This window comes from Ictidomys tridecemlineatus, chromosome 10, assembly GCF_052094955.1.
Source record: "Ictidomys tridecemlineatus isolate mIctTri1 chromosome 10, mIctTri1.hap1, whole genome shotgun sequence".
In the NCBI taxonomy this organism is placed as follows: Eukaryota; Metazoa; Chordata; class Mammalia; order Rodentia; family Sciuridae; genus Ictidomys; species Ictidomys tridecemlineatus.
The window spans coordinates 143,425,273-143,437,796 of record NC_135486.1 but is presented as its reverse complement, the minus strand read 5'-3'; the positions used below and the strand labels follow the sequence as shown (position 1 = coordinate 143,437,796).

Below are 12,524 nucleotides of genomic sequence, written 5' to 3'. Positions count from 1 at the left end.
GGAGTGATCGCACCTCCCTCGGGGATCCGGGACCGCGGGTGCCCGCGTCCTTCCCTCCCCCTCTCCTCCTGCCAGCTCGTCGCAAACTCCGCCAGCGCCCCCTCCTTCCCTCCTCTTTCTCTCCCTACCCCCTTCGCTCAGCAGCTCCTGGTCACACAACTCCCAGCAGCCGGCTCCGGGGAGGTGGTAGGGGGCGAGAGGGTGGAGGTACCCAGTTAGCTTCCCGTGGGTGGCCAACCTGGGGCTCCCATTCTGCCGAGCGCCCCTGAGTGGAGCTACAGTTATCAGCCACAGGGACCGAGGATCCGCACTGAGGGCGTCTTGGGCACTGAGCTTCAGCTTCCCCTCTCTGGGCGAGCCCCCAGGGCACACAGGGGGGCTGTGAGCATTGCAGATGCAGCTCTCCCCTCAACCCCCCTTCCCCGTGCCGGGGGCTGACCCTGCTTCTCCATCTCTCCTCCGCCCTGGTAGAGCCCTGCTGCAGAGCCTCCGGCTGGGATAGCCGCCCCCCGTGGGGGCGATGCGGACAGCGCGGGACAGCCAGGGGAGCGCGCGGGGGCCGCAGCATGCGGGAACCCGCTAAACCCGGTGGCTGCTGAGGCGGCCGAGATGCTCGTGCGCGCAGCGCGCCCCACTGCATCCTCGACCTTCTCCGGCTACAGGTACGTCCCAGCGGGAGATGTGGGTTCGGTGGGCCGGGAGGAAAGAGGCTCGATTGGAGGGAGAGCGGGAGAGGGATCTGGAGAGAGGGAGAAGAGAAAGCGGGAGAGGGAGCCCAGTAGTGAGGCGCGAGAGGAGCACCAGGGGGCGCTGCGGCCACGCACTCCGCGGTGCTCACCCAAAGAATGCCAAGGCCGGTGCGAGTTCGCCCCAAGTTCCCCCGGTTCCAACAGTGGCTGGCCAGAGGGGCGCGCGCCTGCACACGCGTGCACGATTGTGCTGGTATTAACAGGCAAGCGCAGCTCTACTCTTGTCGCGACACATGCGTGTGCACCTCCTGAGGACGTGTGGGGATTCCTGCTGGTCGTGGGCATCTCTACGGCGGCCTGCGGATGTGCGCAGAAAAGCGCGCGTGGTCTGTGAGCGTGTGCAGCCCACTGCCCACGTGCATCTAAGATTTGGCAATAGGGTTCGCAGTGGAAAGGCCGGGGAGGGGCTGTACAGTCCTCGTCTGTCTGAGAGCTTCTTGGGAGCCTACCTTTCCCCCCACGCACGTTCTTTGCCAGCTCCTACGCGCTGGCCCGCGGGGGGACGCGCCTACTCTCCGGAATTCTGCATTGCACATGGCGCGCGTGAGAGAGGGTGTTTGTGTGCGCGCTTGTGTGCACGCGAGTGTGTAGGGGGCGGGTCCTGGGACGCTTGCAATTGAGTGAAAGCTGCTCCGTGGCCCCTGGGCTCAAGGGGGCGGAGGTGGGCCCCAAGTTCCCCCAGGCTCCATGGAGCCTGGACTCCAAAGCGAGCATCCTGACTTCCAAGCACTTGGGGTGAATCCTGTAGGAGAGAAGCAGGTCTGCAGCGGTGCTAGCGCACCGGGTGGGATCGAAGGAGGTGGGGTCAGTCAACTAGCTCAGGGCTCAGGAAGATGAGGAGAGCGGAGCCGCCTCCGCGCGCCGGGGCCGAACTGAAGTTCGCTCCGCGTGAGCAGGGGGCGGGGTCGGTAACTTGGTCTGCGCTACCCCGGGGGTAGACGGTGGAGAGAGGAATTGCCCTGTGCACCCACCGGCTGGGCGGGGTCCATGGCTTCCTGGGCCATCGGGGGCTGTAGTCTGCAGCTAACTTGGGGAACGTGGTGGGGGATGTGCTCAGAGCCCAGGATGGGGAAACGTCTGGAGACGGGGGAGGAGAAGGAGGCGGGATTCGAGAATGGGCTTGGGGACAGGGGTGGAGAATTAGCTCGGCCTGGAGCTGTAGGTAGGGTGGTAGATGGGTCGAGAGGTCCGCCTGGCGGGGACAGGGGATGGAGCGAGTGACCACAGCGGCTCAGGCTGGGCTTGGGTTCCGCGCCTGGCGCCGCTCGGCAGTCCCTTTCATCCGGGCCCCTCGCTCACCGCCGCCCTGCCTCTCGCTCTCCACCTTGCAGGGACCGTAAGTGGCGACTATGGGCAGACTGGGCTATTGGACCTTGCTGGTGCTGCCGGCCCTTCTGGTCTGGCGCGGTCCGGCGCAGGGCGCGGCGGCGGAGAAGGGTCCCCCAGCGCTGAACATTGCGGTGCTGCTGGGTCACAGCCACGACGTGACAGAGCGCGAACTTCGAAACCTGTGGGGCCCCGAGCAGGCAGCGGGGCTGCCCCTGGACGTGAACGTGGTGGCCTTGCTGATGAACCGCACCGACCCCAAGAGCCTCATCACGCACGTGTGCGACCTCATGTCCGGGGCGCGAATCCACGGCCTGGTGTTTGGGGACGACACCGACCAAGAGGCTGTGGCCCAGATGCTGGATTTTATCTCCTCACAGACTTTCATCCCCATCCTGGGCATCCACGGGGGCGCATCTATGATCATGGCTGACAAGGTAAGACCCCGAGGGCGCCCGCCGCCGCATATGGCAGCCACGCAGGTCCTCGGGCTCCCCTGGCCCGTCCCCCAGCAGTCCGAAGGCGGGAGGAGTCTTGACCTCTGGCCCCGCTGGGAAACGGCTTTAGCCTTGGTTCTGAGAGTGAGGTCCTGGGGGCACCGAGTGTGCCACAAAGAAGGTGGAAAATGCGGAAGTGGGAGGAGGATGGAGGTTCCAAGCAGCGCGCGGCGCAGAGGGAGCCCGGAGCGCTGGAGCAGAATGGCTCAGGTTCCTCTAATATTGACTTTACCAGATCGCGTGGGAAAGCGGCCCCATTTTCCTTCTTGTGACAAGTGACAAAAATCACTTGAAAAACATAATAAAGGTGGGTCTGTTGTGGTGAGATTTTAGGCAAAACACAAAAGGACAGAAGCTATCCTGCTTCTCGGGACCCTGGGTGATGAACTATAGGGGCCAGCAGTCTGAGAAGCCTTAGGCTGGAGGGGCCTGGGAGGGACCCTCCTCTCCCTATGGGTCTGAGTGGGAGCAGTGGCTCCAGGCCCAGGGCAGGGCCCTGGCCTTTGCCTGACATGACCCTTGTGTAGGGATGGTCCTGGGGCAGCGGCTCTGAGACCCTCACAGGAGGAACTGGCACCCAATCATGGATCTTGGTCTTGAAATGGAAGAGTTTCAAAATGAAATAGAGTGCGCCCAAATCTCTTGGCTTAGGGGGACAGGGAAGGTCCTTTTGCGGGCAGCTCGGGAGCACTGGTTTGGAGAGGGGTTTGCGGGAGATGTTCTGGGGGCCTGATGGGGGATTTGCTGAATTGGAGGGAGAGGGCCAGGTTGGAAGGGAGAAGGAAAACGAAGAATGAGAAAAAGGAAGGAGCGAGGTGTGGTGCACTCTGACTCCATGCAGGCCAGGACGGGAGTCGGTCCGGAAGGGGAGGAAGGGGTTTCCTGGCGGGCTGGTCCCCAGCCCCTAGACCTTCAGGTTCCTCAGATGGCAGGAGACATCCTAGTCGGCTGGCAGACATCTGTCTCTTTCCCTTTGACGTTCTCAGAGCACTTTTATTTTCACCAAATCGGGTTCTGGCTCTGCTCAGCACTTCCCACTGGCCCCTCTGGGAATTGTGTTAATTCTTTCAGGCCTCCTGGGCTGCAACACATTCCGCTGAAGTGCGCCAGTGATGTGACATCTTATTAAACATTCTTTTTAAATGGTTTGCAGCCTAGCAGCTCCCTGTGTGTGGTTGAATGTCCTCCCCGCTACCTCTCAGTGTTGGGTGCTCCTTTCTTGGATGAAAGAAATGGCCACGCTCTGCCCCTAGTGCATGGGCCATTTCAGAAGTGGAAAGGGCCTTGGGGTTTACCAGAGTCTCCTCTAACTTCCTGATGGAGTTTAGAGACTCGCTAGACCACGTCGTGGGGGATGGGACTAGATAGCTGGTTTCTGGTCTCAAGCTGCAATCTTACATCTCACCACGTCAAGCCCGTCCTCTCCTTTGGCCGTCCCATTCTTCAGGAAGCCCGGAAAGAAGCCTCATTGCTTAGGAGGTACTGAGCCACCGAGTGGTGCAGGGATCTCGGCTTGAGGGCTTGTACGCAGGAAGGACCGGCCAGGAGGGAGAACAGCGGTGTCCAGCAGGGGCTGGGGCAGTGCTTCTAAATATTACCATGGGGTCTCAGTATCACCACGATCCCACCTCCTGTCTGACGTTCTGACTCAACACACACAAAACAATAACCATATTGAAGGGGAAATTTCTAGAACCCAGGGGGCCCCACACAGCCTAGTGGAAAACTCTGATTCGAGGAGAATCTGGGAAGGTGGCTTGGGTCTGGTAGTCCTGAGTGTCTTTCCAGTTGTCTGTCTTCTAAGACTGACAGGTGGGTGTGCAGCCTTTCCCCTGACTTACTCACTTGCCTGTAGGCAGAAAAACAGAAACGGGGTGTGTTCGTGGACCAGCACCCCCCTGCCCACCTGTGAAACTTGACCCAGTGAATGTCAGGCTCTGACCGCCTAGACCAGCCACTGCCTTCCCTGGAAGGGACCATGACAAGGCGAGTTTTGAGACATCAGTGGGTGTGGGTGGCAGCAGGTGGTCCTAGGGGACCACCCCCCTCCCCGCCTATGAAGATGCGGGTGGAAGTATGAATCGGGAGAAGGCAGAGGCAGGAAAGAAAGGTCATTTCCAGAGAAGGCGGGATTTTAGAGAGTTGAGGAGGCATGGACAGGAGGGGAGAGAAAGGATGCATCGGCTCAAAATGGCGGAGGAGGTTGGACACTCCCCACTGTGGCTGGGTTTTGGCGTGGTCTGGGGGAGGCTGCCTGTGGTTCTGGTGGAACTGTTGGGGATGAGGCCAGATGGTTGGGAGTCGAGAAGTCAGTGGGGACAGTGTTGGGGCAGATGCTGCGTCCCCTCTGTGGGACGGGCAGGTGATGTGTGAAGGGGCGATATTTTGAGAAACCTGGATGTGTTTAAAAAGGAAAGAAATCATCTGAGATGGGAAGAGCCTCTCCTTCCATTAGTAACACGTCTGGTTGGCATGTGCCTTTGCCACCTGTTCCCTGAGGGCTGAGTGTCGTGGGGTGTTTATTTGGCTCCAAAGGCAGCCTGGGATGTGTCCTAAAACTCTGCCTTTCTTGGGCACGCCGATGGCGTGATGACCCCAAAGCTTCAACCTCTCCAAATCCGCAGGGCACCTGTGACTCCCCCCATGATGACGCTGACTTGGTACAGTTGTCCGGAACACATCTTGTCATTTTCACTTCTCCATTGGCAGTGTAGTAGTGCCCCGTGGGTGAGGATGGCTGTTAATGTACCAGTTAAACGCACACACGCACGCACGCATGCACACACACGCACACACAAATGCACACACACACACACACACACACACACACACTTTCTTCTTTCCCTCAGCTTACCCGAAGAAAAGAACAAAGTCTTATCATAATTGAGATGTTGACTGGCAGATTTTGTGGTGTTAATCTAATTGACAGCGGAGGTGTTAATTTTCCCCATATCAGTTGGTGGTCCTGAAATATAATTAAATCAGAGGTGAAAATAGTGCTTAATGTTCCAGTCTTCTCTGGGTTTGGTGATTTTGGCTCTGCCTGGGGTACAGACACTCTGGCTGCAGGACTGGTCCCCCAGCAAGTCCAGTGCATGGCTGGACCTTGGTCTTCCTGCTCCGTGTCCTGGGACTGGTCAAGACACAGACTTTAGCCATCGTCCATGGCTATGGCTGATCGGGTTTTGCTTTCTGTAAGCATCTTGTCTCCTCGGCTAAAGGAGTAAGTCCATCCAGGCAAGATTTTTTAAAAAATGTGTGTGTGTGTGTGTGTGTGTATCTGTGTATTTGAAATCACAAATGCTCCTCTTCCACAGCCACTTTATAAAACGGCATCTTTTCATTGTGGAGCACTTAGAAACGACATTAAAGTTTAAAGAAGAGATTAAAATTTTGCTCCCCATAGTGTCACCAGGAAAAGGTTCTGCGGCCATTCTGCTGTATCTCCTTCTAGGCTCTGTGGGTTGATTACGTTACAGGTTTGGGATCATACCACTGTGTGGGGTTTGCCTGTTGTACTTTGCATTCTGTGCCTTTTCTTAGAAAATTCAGGTATTTCTTTGATTCTGGAAAAATCTCAGCCCCGCTGTTAATGTTTCCTTTCTGCCAGGTTTCTGTTCTCTCCTTCTGGGTCCGCGCACATTGTGGTTCCTTGACCATAGAACTACACTCGTTCCTGTTTTTCTGGGTTCTCTCTTTGTGCTTTGGGGAGATTTTGTGTGGCTGGTCTATCATTTTGCCTCTCTGAGTTTAACTTCCACAATGGTCGGCCGCATTCCCAGGGTGCCTGACTGGGCCCTTCTCCCTAACTTTCTCTGAACAGCTCTCCTCATGTTGACATCCCCTCCTGGGCCCCGGGGGCCTTCTGGCCACACGCTCTTTCTCTCATCGCCCAGCGTCTTCCGTCACCAGCCCTCCCGAGTGCAGAGCTGTGGATCCGAGGTCTCCTGGGTCCTCTAGGTTTTGTTGGAGCTGGTTTTCAGGGTGACTTTAGGGTCCCCTCTGTCCCTTATCTGTAAGGGTGAGGACTTCCCTCAGGGCTGTGTCAGCAGCTGGGCCCACAGCCTTCTCCCGCTGGACGGAGCTGGGGCAGGCCTGGGCCCTCGTCTCCCACGGGGGACTTGGTTTTAGTTCCTTGACTCAGACAGGGGTCTCCTCTTGGGCTGGGACTCTTGGTGGTGGGACCTGTGCCACAATTCTGCTGTCTGTCCCCTCTCCCCAGGGGGTGTTGAGACCTGGGGACCCATTGGGTGGGACCCATTCCCCTGAGGATCAAGTGGCTTTGATTCCTACTTGAAGTTGGAGAGTCCTCCCCCCTCCCTCCCTCCCCCTCCCCCTCCCTCCCTCCTTCTCTCTCTCTCTCTGAAGATGGAACCCAGGGCCTTGTGACAGTAAGTGCACATATGCTCTACCACCAGGCTGCCCGCTCCCCACCGCCCCAGTCCTGACTCTTGTCTTTTAATTCACGCATTTTGGGGGAAGTCCTCTGTGGTTTTGATCTGTGACTTCCTTTTCTTATTTCCAAGCAATACTGTGTACACTTTAAAATAACTACAGGTCTCTGTAAAAGTTCTATGTCTTAGAGACAGAAGAGGGAATCTACCGCGTGCGTTCACTCTGATTTTGAGACACTTTCATTTCCCAACCTGTTTTTCTGCTCTTTAAAACTTGATCAGATATTTTTGGAACTTTCCCTCATTAAATGGACTTCTCCAACTTGGTTTTAAATGGCTGCGGGGTGTCTTGTTCACACCACCACTGTTTAAACGACTCCTCTACTTTCCCACCTCTGGTTCGGTCACTTTGGGTCCAGACGTGAGTCCTTTGGGCACTTTGTGCTGGTCTCCTCTCTGCGTCTGCTGCTTGGTAAATGTTTGTTGATTGAATGAATCAGGCCGTAGGTTCGGATGCGAGCTTGCTGTGGATTCCGGAGGAGCATATCTGTGGGGTTCGGGCGATTCTGCTGGCATTGGGTCCCTAAGCTCCAGTTCATCACAGGCGTGTGCCAAGTCTTCCCTTCCCTCCAGTGACAGACTGACTTGCCCTCCTGGGGACTCACAGACATGGGGGGGGTCACCTAGGAAGGTCTGTGGAGCTGAGGAAGAGCTCGTCAGCAGGAGGCAGGAGCTGGGGCTGTCCTCCTCAGCAGCTCTGGAGCAGGGACGTGAGGGACCTTCCTGTTAGGTGCTGAAAGCTCATGGGAAGGGCAGACGCGCAGAGCAGATGTCATGGAACCCACCGACTCTGGCTTCAGAGGCACCAGGCAGCTCCCAGGACAGGGGGTGCCTGTCTTCCGCCTCGGAGGAGCGGTCAGATGCTGCCCCAGAGCCCTGCCAGGTGCCCTCGGGGCTATTGGCCTTGGGGTGGACCTTGGAGAGCAGCGATCTGGTGCCTTGGGAAGGGTGTCCGTCCACCCTAGAGCCTCACCGCAAGAGGCTTCTGTGGGGGGTGAGGGGGAGGGAAGAGAAAGAGGGGGTCAGCGGAGGAGCCTGGGCTGGGTCTCAGGTCTGTGGCGAGCTGGCGGCCTCTACCAAGGCGCCGTGGAAGGGGTCACCGAGGACTGAGAGGTTCTAAGGTGGTTGCTGCTGTGTCTTGTTTACCCCACATTCCCCTCACTCTTTAGCTTTCCAATTTGAATGGGTTGTCAACATTTCAGAGTTTAAATCACATTTAAAAATGCAAATTTGGGGGCTGGGGATATAGCTCAGTTGGTAGAGTGCTTGCCTTGCATGCTCAAGGCCCTGGGTTCGATCCCCAGCTCCACACACAAAAAAGATGAATAAACCCAAGTTTCATCTTTTTTTTTTTTTTTTTGAAAAAAACCGGAAGGCCTGACCACACTGGTAGCTGGAGATGAGTCATCCCCCCATTGCCCCCACACCCACCAAGGCACCTCTCCTTTCTTTAGCCCCCAACTTTCCCACTCCCCTCATTGTGTCTGCGCTTGGCCCTGAGGCAGTGGGTGGACATGCCCTGATGTCGGTGAGGAAAACACGGGGGCTTTAGGAAGCAGCCCTTCTTTGGCCATCTCCTTCCAGGGGCTGCTCCTGGGGAAGGTGGTGGAGAGTGCACCCAGCCACACCTTCACGTTTGTGTCACCGTCATTAATCGACGGTTGCACCCGGGTCCTTCTCGACCCAGTTCTCAGGCCACCACTTCTGGTCCACTTGTACTGGATGATTCCAGAAAACCTTGGACTAAATTCCGTTTCCAAATACCAGTGTGACCTTGGGAAGGGCCCTTGACCTTTCTCCAGTTCTTGCAAAGTGAGAGTTTGGGATGATACTGTCTGTAAGACTCCTAACTCACTAAGTTTTATGTGCTCGTAAGGAAAGTCTGGCCAGAATGTGAGCCGAGGTTGTCTTTGGGGGGAGACTCATAGCGGGGTGGATGGAGTGGTTTGTCCGCTGGACCCTGATCAGGTGGCCTGGTTCGGGTCTCCCCACTGCCTGGCTAGGTGAACATGGGGAGAGGATTTTTATTTCCAAGTCTCAGTGGCTCTCTCTGTAAGATGGTACAAGGATGGCATCCGCCCCCCGGAGTTCTGAGACCTACCTGGGATAAAGGGCATGGCTCAGGGCTCGCTCATCCTATGGGCTGTCAGCGTTCCGTCTGCATTCTGTGGTTTTTATTTTTCTCCAGTGTACATGGACTTTTTTAGTAACCATAAAAAGGCTTGGAGGTTACACAGTGATAAGGAGATAGCCCCTGCAGGAGGCTGGGAAAGAATCCCGCAGAACACCCAGAAACAGGGGGTCCGGCGTGAAATGATTCCTGTTTGCTCAGTTGGAACGACCAGAAGCTTCCTTTATCTTCTCAGCCCTTGCCGTGAGCTCCGTGCAGCAAACGGGAGGTTAAGTGTGGGCGATGGGAAGCCCTCGCCAGGGAGACCGTCTCTTGGACCTTTGCACTAAGTGGTTCTACCAAGCGGAGCATATGTCAGCCTGGGTTTAGGGGTAGAGTGGCAGTGTCTCTAGTTTGTCACTTTATCTCTGCCAAGGATCGATGACTTAGTGGTAACCTGGGGAATCTGGCAATCCCTCCAAAATGTCTGTTTAAAGAATCCCTGTTTTCAGATGAGGAGATGAAGATCCCAGAAATAGTGGGGATTTATTTTGAGCCATAGCACAAGAAACGAGGTCTTTGGGTTCCTGTTCTTTGTTCCTATTTTATTACATTTTCAAGGCAGTGACTGGGAGTCCAGATGATTTAGGGAAGGGGATTAGATTCAACGCAGACAGAAGAGATTTTGTATCTCAGACAACAGATTTTGCTGTTACTATTTTGTTTGTCTGAACTAAGATGATTGAGATGCTGGTGATGAAGTAAAAATTCAGGACTCTTTCCAGGGGGAAAGGGTGGATCAGCATCACAGACTGCAGGGAAGGTAAGCTGGACAGTAGGGACCGAGGACATGGAAGGCGTCCCACGTGGTGTCTTGGCTTACCTCGTGAGTTGATCGCCACAGTCGAGCCCCTTAATGGCCCCTCCCGGCACATCCCCACCCTTTTGATTTTTGTGGCAAGAATTCTTCACTTCTCCTGTCAGCACATTTCAATAAGGCCCACTTATTAAGTGTAGTCACCAGGATGGACGTGAGGTCTCCAGAGCTTATCCATCTTGTAAAGGAAAGTTTAGCCCTTTGACCATGTCTCCCTAGGGGACTGAGAAGCATTGGCACTGTTGGAAGAAGCGGGGTGCCCTGCTCCCAGACTGACTAGGGAGTGGGTGTTTCGAGGGTTGGGAGCTGAAGGACTGCAGACTGGGTCTGGCGTATGGATGCATGTTTTCCCACTGGTATGTATTTAAAAATGCTTGCATGTTTTGCAGATTTTTTCACTGGTGCGTTACAGTTGTACACGATGGTGGATTCGTTGTTGTACATTCGCACATGCACACAAGGCAGCCATATAATGTGGCCAGTACAATTCCTCAGTATTTCCCATTTCCTCCTCTCCTCCCTCCCCCGGCTCCTTTCCTCCATTCTGCTGATCGCCTTTTGATAAAAAGGCTCATGTCTCTGGATGTGCAGAGCATTTCTAAGTCGACCCTAACCCTCCCCCTCTGTGACCTCAGATCTAGCCGGATTCACTCCTCAGTTGACTGCGTGGGCTCTGCAAGCACTGAACCCGTGGTACCCAATTACAGGTTTTTGTTTGTTTCCTTGTTTATTTTGCTTTGACCAGAAGTTCATCGGATTCTAAGACACACACACACACACACACACACACGCGCGCGCGACACCTCCCTCATTTTAGAACATACGTGTAGCTCTATTACACCTTCTCTGTCATGGAGGGTGCTTTCAGCTGCCAGCAGCAGGCTGTTTGGCCCGCAGTGGCTCGACCCACTGAGACGCTCAGCATTACTAAGTAACAAGGCACCCCAGGTCTGGCTCAGGGACTTCATAACTGTAAAGCACGCAGCTTCTTTCTAGTCCTTCTGCCTTCCCTTCCTCAGCAGCCGGTTTATCTGAGTGACAAGGTGGCTGCCTCGGTTCCAGGCATCACATCCTCACCTGCCATTATTCAAAACAGAAAGAAAATGGAAACCAGAACAAGTGTTTTTTTCTTCCTAGAATCTTTATCCTTTTACTACAGTAGATAACTTCTTCTATCTCAGTGGCCAGCACTGGTCCACATTTCTACTCCTCAAACATCACTGGTGGAGACTGGCAGTCCAGGATTCTTCTCCGAGAATAATAGGTGACGGCTGCAAAGCTTTCTTCTGTGAGCAGGGGCGTAGGAACAGAGCCTTAGTGGTACAGCTGATGGTCTCCAGCAGCACTGATGCCACCGTCTCTAGAGTTTCACTCAGTTCTGGAGGGTAATGTGTAAGAATCAAGGTTGGGAATTTCTACGGGCAAGGAAAAGGGACCCTCAGGATTGTGTAGTTTCTAAATGAGATATGTTCAGAGCCTCAGAAGCACTATTTCTGGATGTTGAGCCTGCAGAAGGGAAATCTCAGAGGGGATTTGAGAGGTGCATCCACACACCCCATGGCCTGTCCCAGGGTAGAAGGTTGTCATTGTTCGGGGACAGAGCTGAGAGCGGGATGCTAAGGAGTGAAGTTTCAGCTTGATGCGAGGAATGAGCTTTGGAATTAGGGCTCCACAAATAGGAGGCATCTGTCAGGATGGAACTGAGCTGAGTGGCGGCCTGGCTGTCGGGAATGAGGTTGAGATTGGCGTGTGCTGGGGGCGGGGCTGGGTCACCTCGGAGGCTCTTTCTTATCCAGACACTCTGCACCTCTCAAATCCTTGATTTTTTTTTTAAATCCCCAAGCCCTGGTGCTTTAGGCCCTTAGATTTGGCTGCAAACCAACGTCTTCACTTTCTCCAAGTGTGTGAGTGATTCAGTACAAACTTGCCTGGCATGGGGGAGGAATTTATGATCCCTGCATCATCCCCTTAAATCCCCAAGGGACTTTACATCATCCTGAAGGGTAGATGGTATTTGAAAAGCAGGAAACCTATGTATATATCAACTCAACTCTCACACTCATATAAATATAAGCTTAACTAGGTCAGCGCCTCGTACTTACTAGTGGAAATGTTTTTGGTAAGAAGCTCATCTGCAGAAGACAATGTTTAGAATGATTGCTGACGATCTCTACTTATTGAAGCAGATTCCCATTTTTGTACTTACTGTCGTCACACGTTCACATTCCAGAGACTGGCAGACCCCTCTCTGATTTTTCAATTGTCAGATTCTTCTTCTTTGTCTATTATTCTCCCCTGCATTTCTTTTTGGGGGGGGTCATACTAGGGATGGAACTCAGGGGTGCTTAGCCCTGAGCCACATTCCCAGCTAATTTTTGTATTTTATTTAGAGACAGGGTCTTGCTGAGTGGCTTAGTGCCTCACTAAGTTGCTGAGGCTGGCTTTGAACTTGCGATCCTCCTGCCTCAGCCTCCTGAGCAGCTGGGATGACAGGCGTGGGCCACCGCACCT

General features: G+C 54.6%; 1 protein-coding gene across 1 annotated transcript in view; it reads left to right on the top strand.

Moving 5' to 3' along the window:
- The first annotated feature begins 571 nt into the window (after positions 1–571).
- Positions 572–12,524, top strand: part of Grin2a (glutamate ionotropic receptor NMDA type subunit 2A) — a 330,729-nt gene continuing 318,776 nt past the window's right edge. The window contains exons 1-2 of the mRNA XM_078024622.1: positions 572–662; positions 2,081–2,512. Coding sequence (XP_077880748.1) covers positions 2,099–2,512 — 414 coding nt within the window. The 5' untranslated portion in view covers positions 572–662; positions 2,081–2,098. The remainder of the gene's footprint in view (positions 663–2,080; positions 2,513–12,524) is intronic.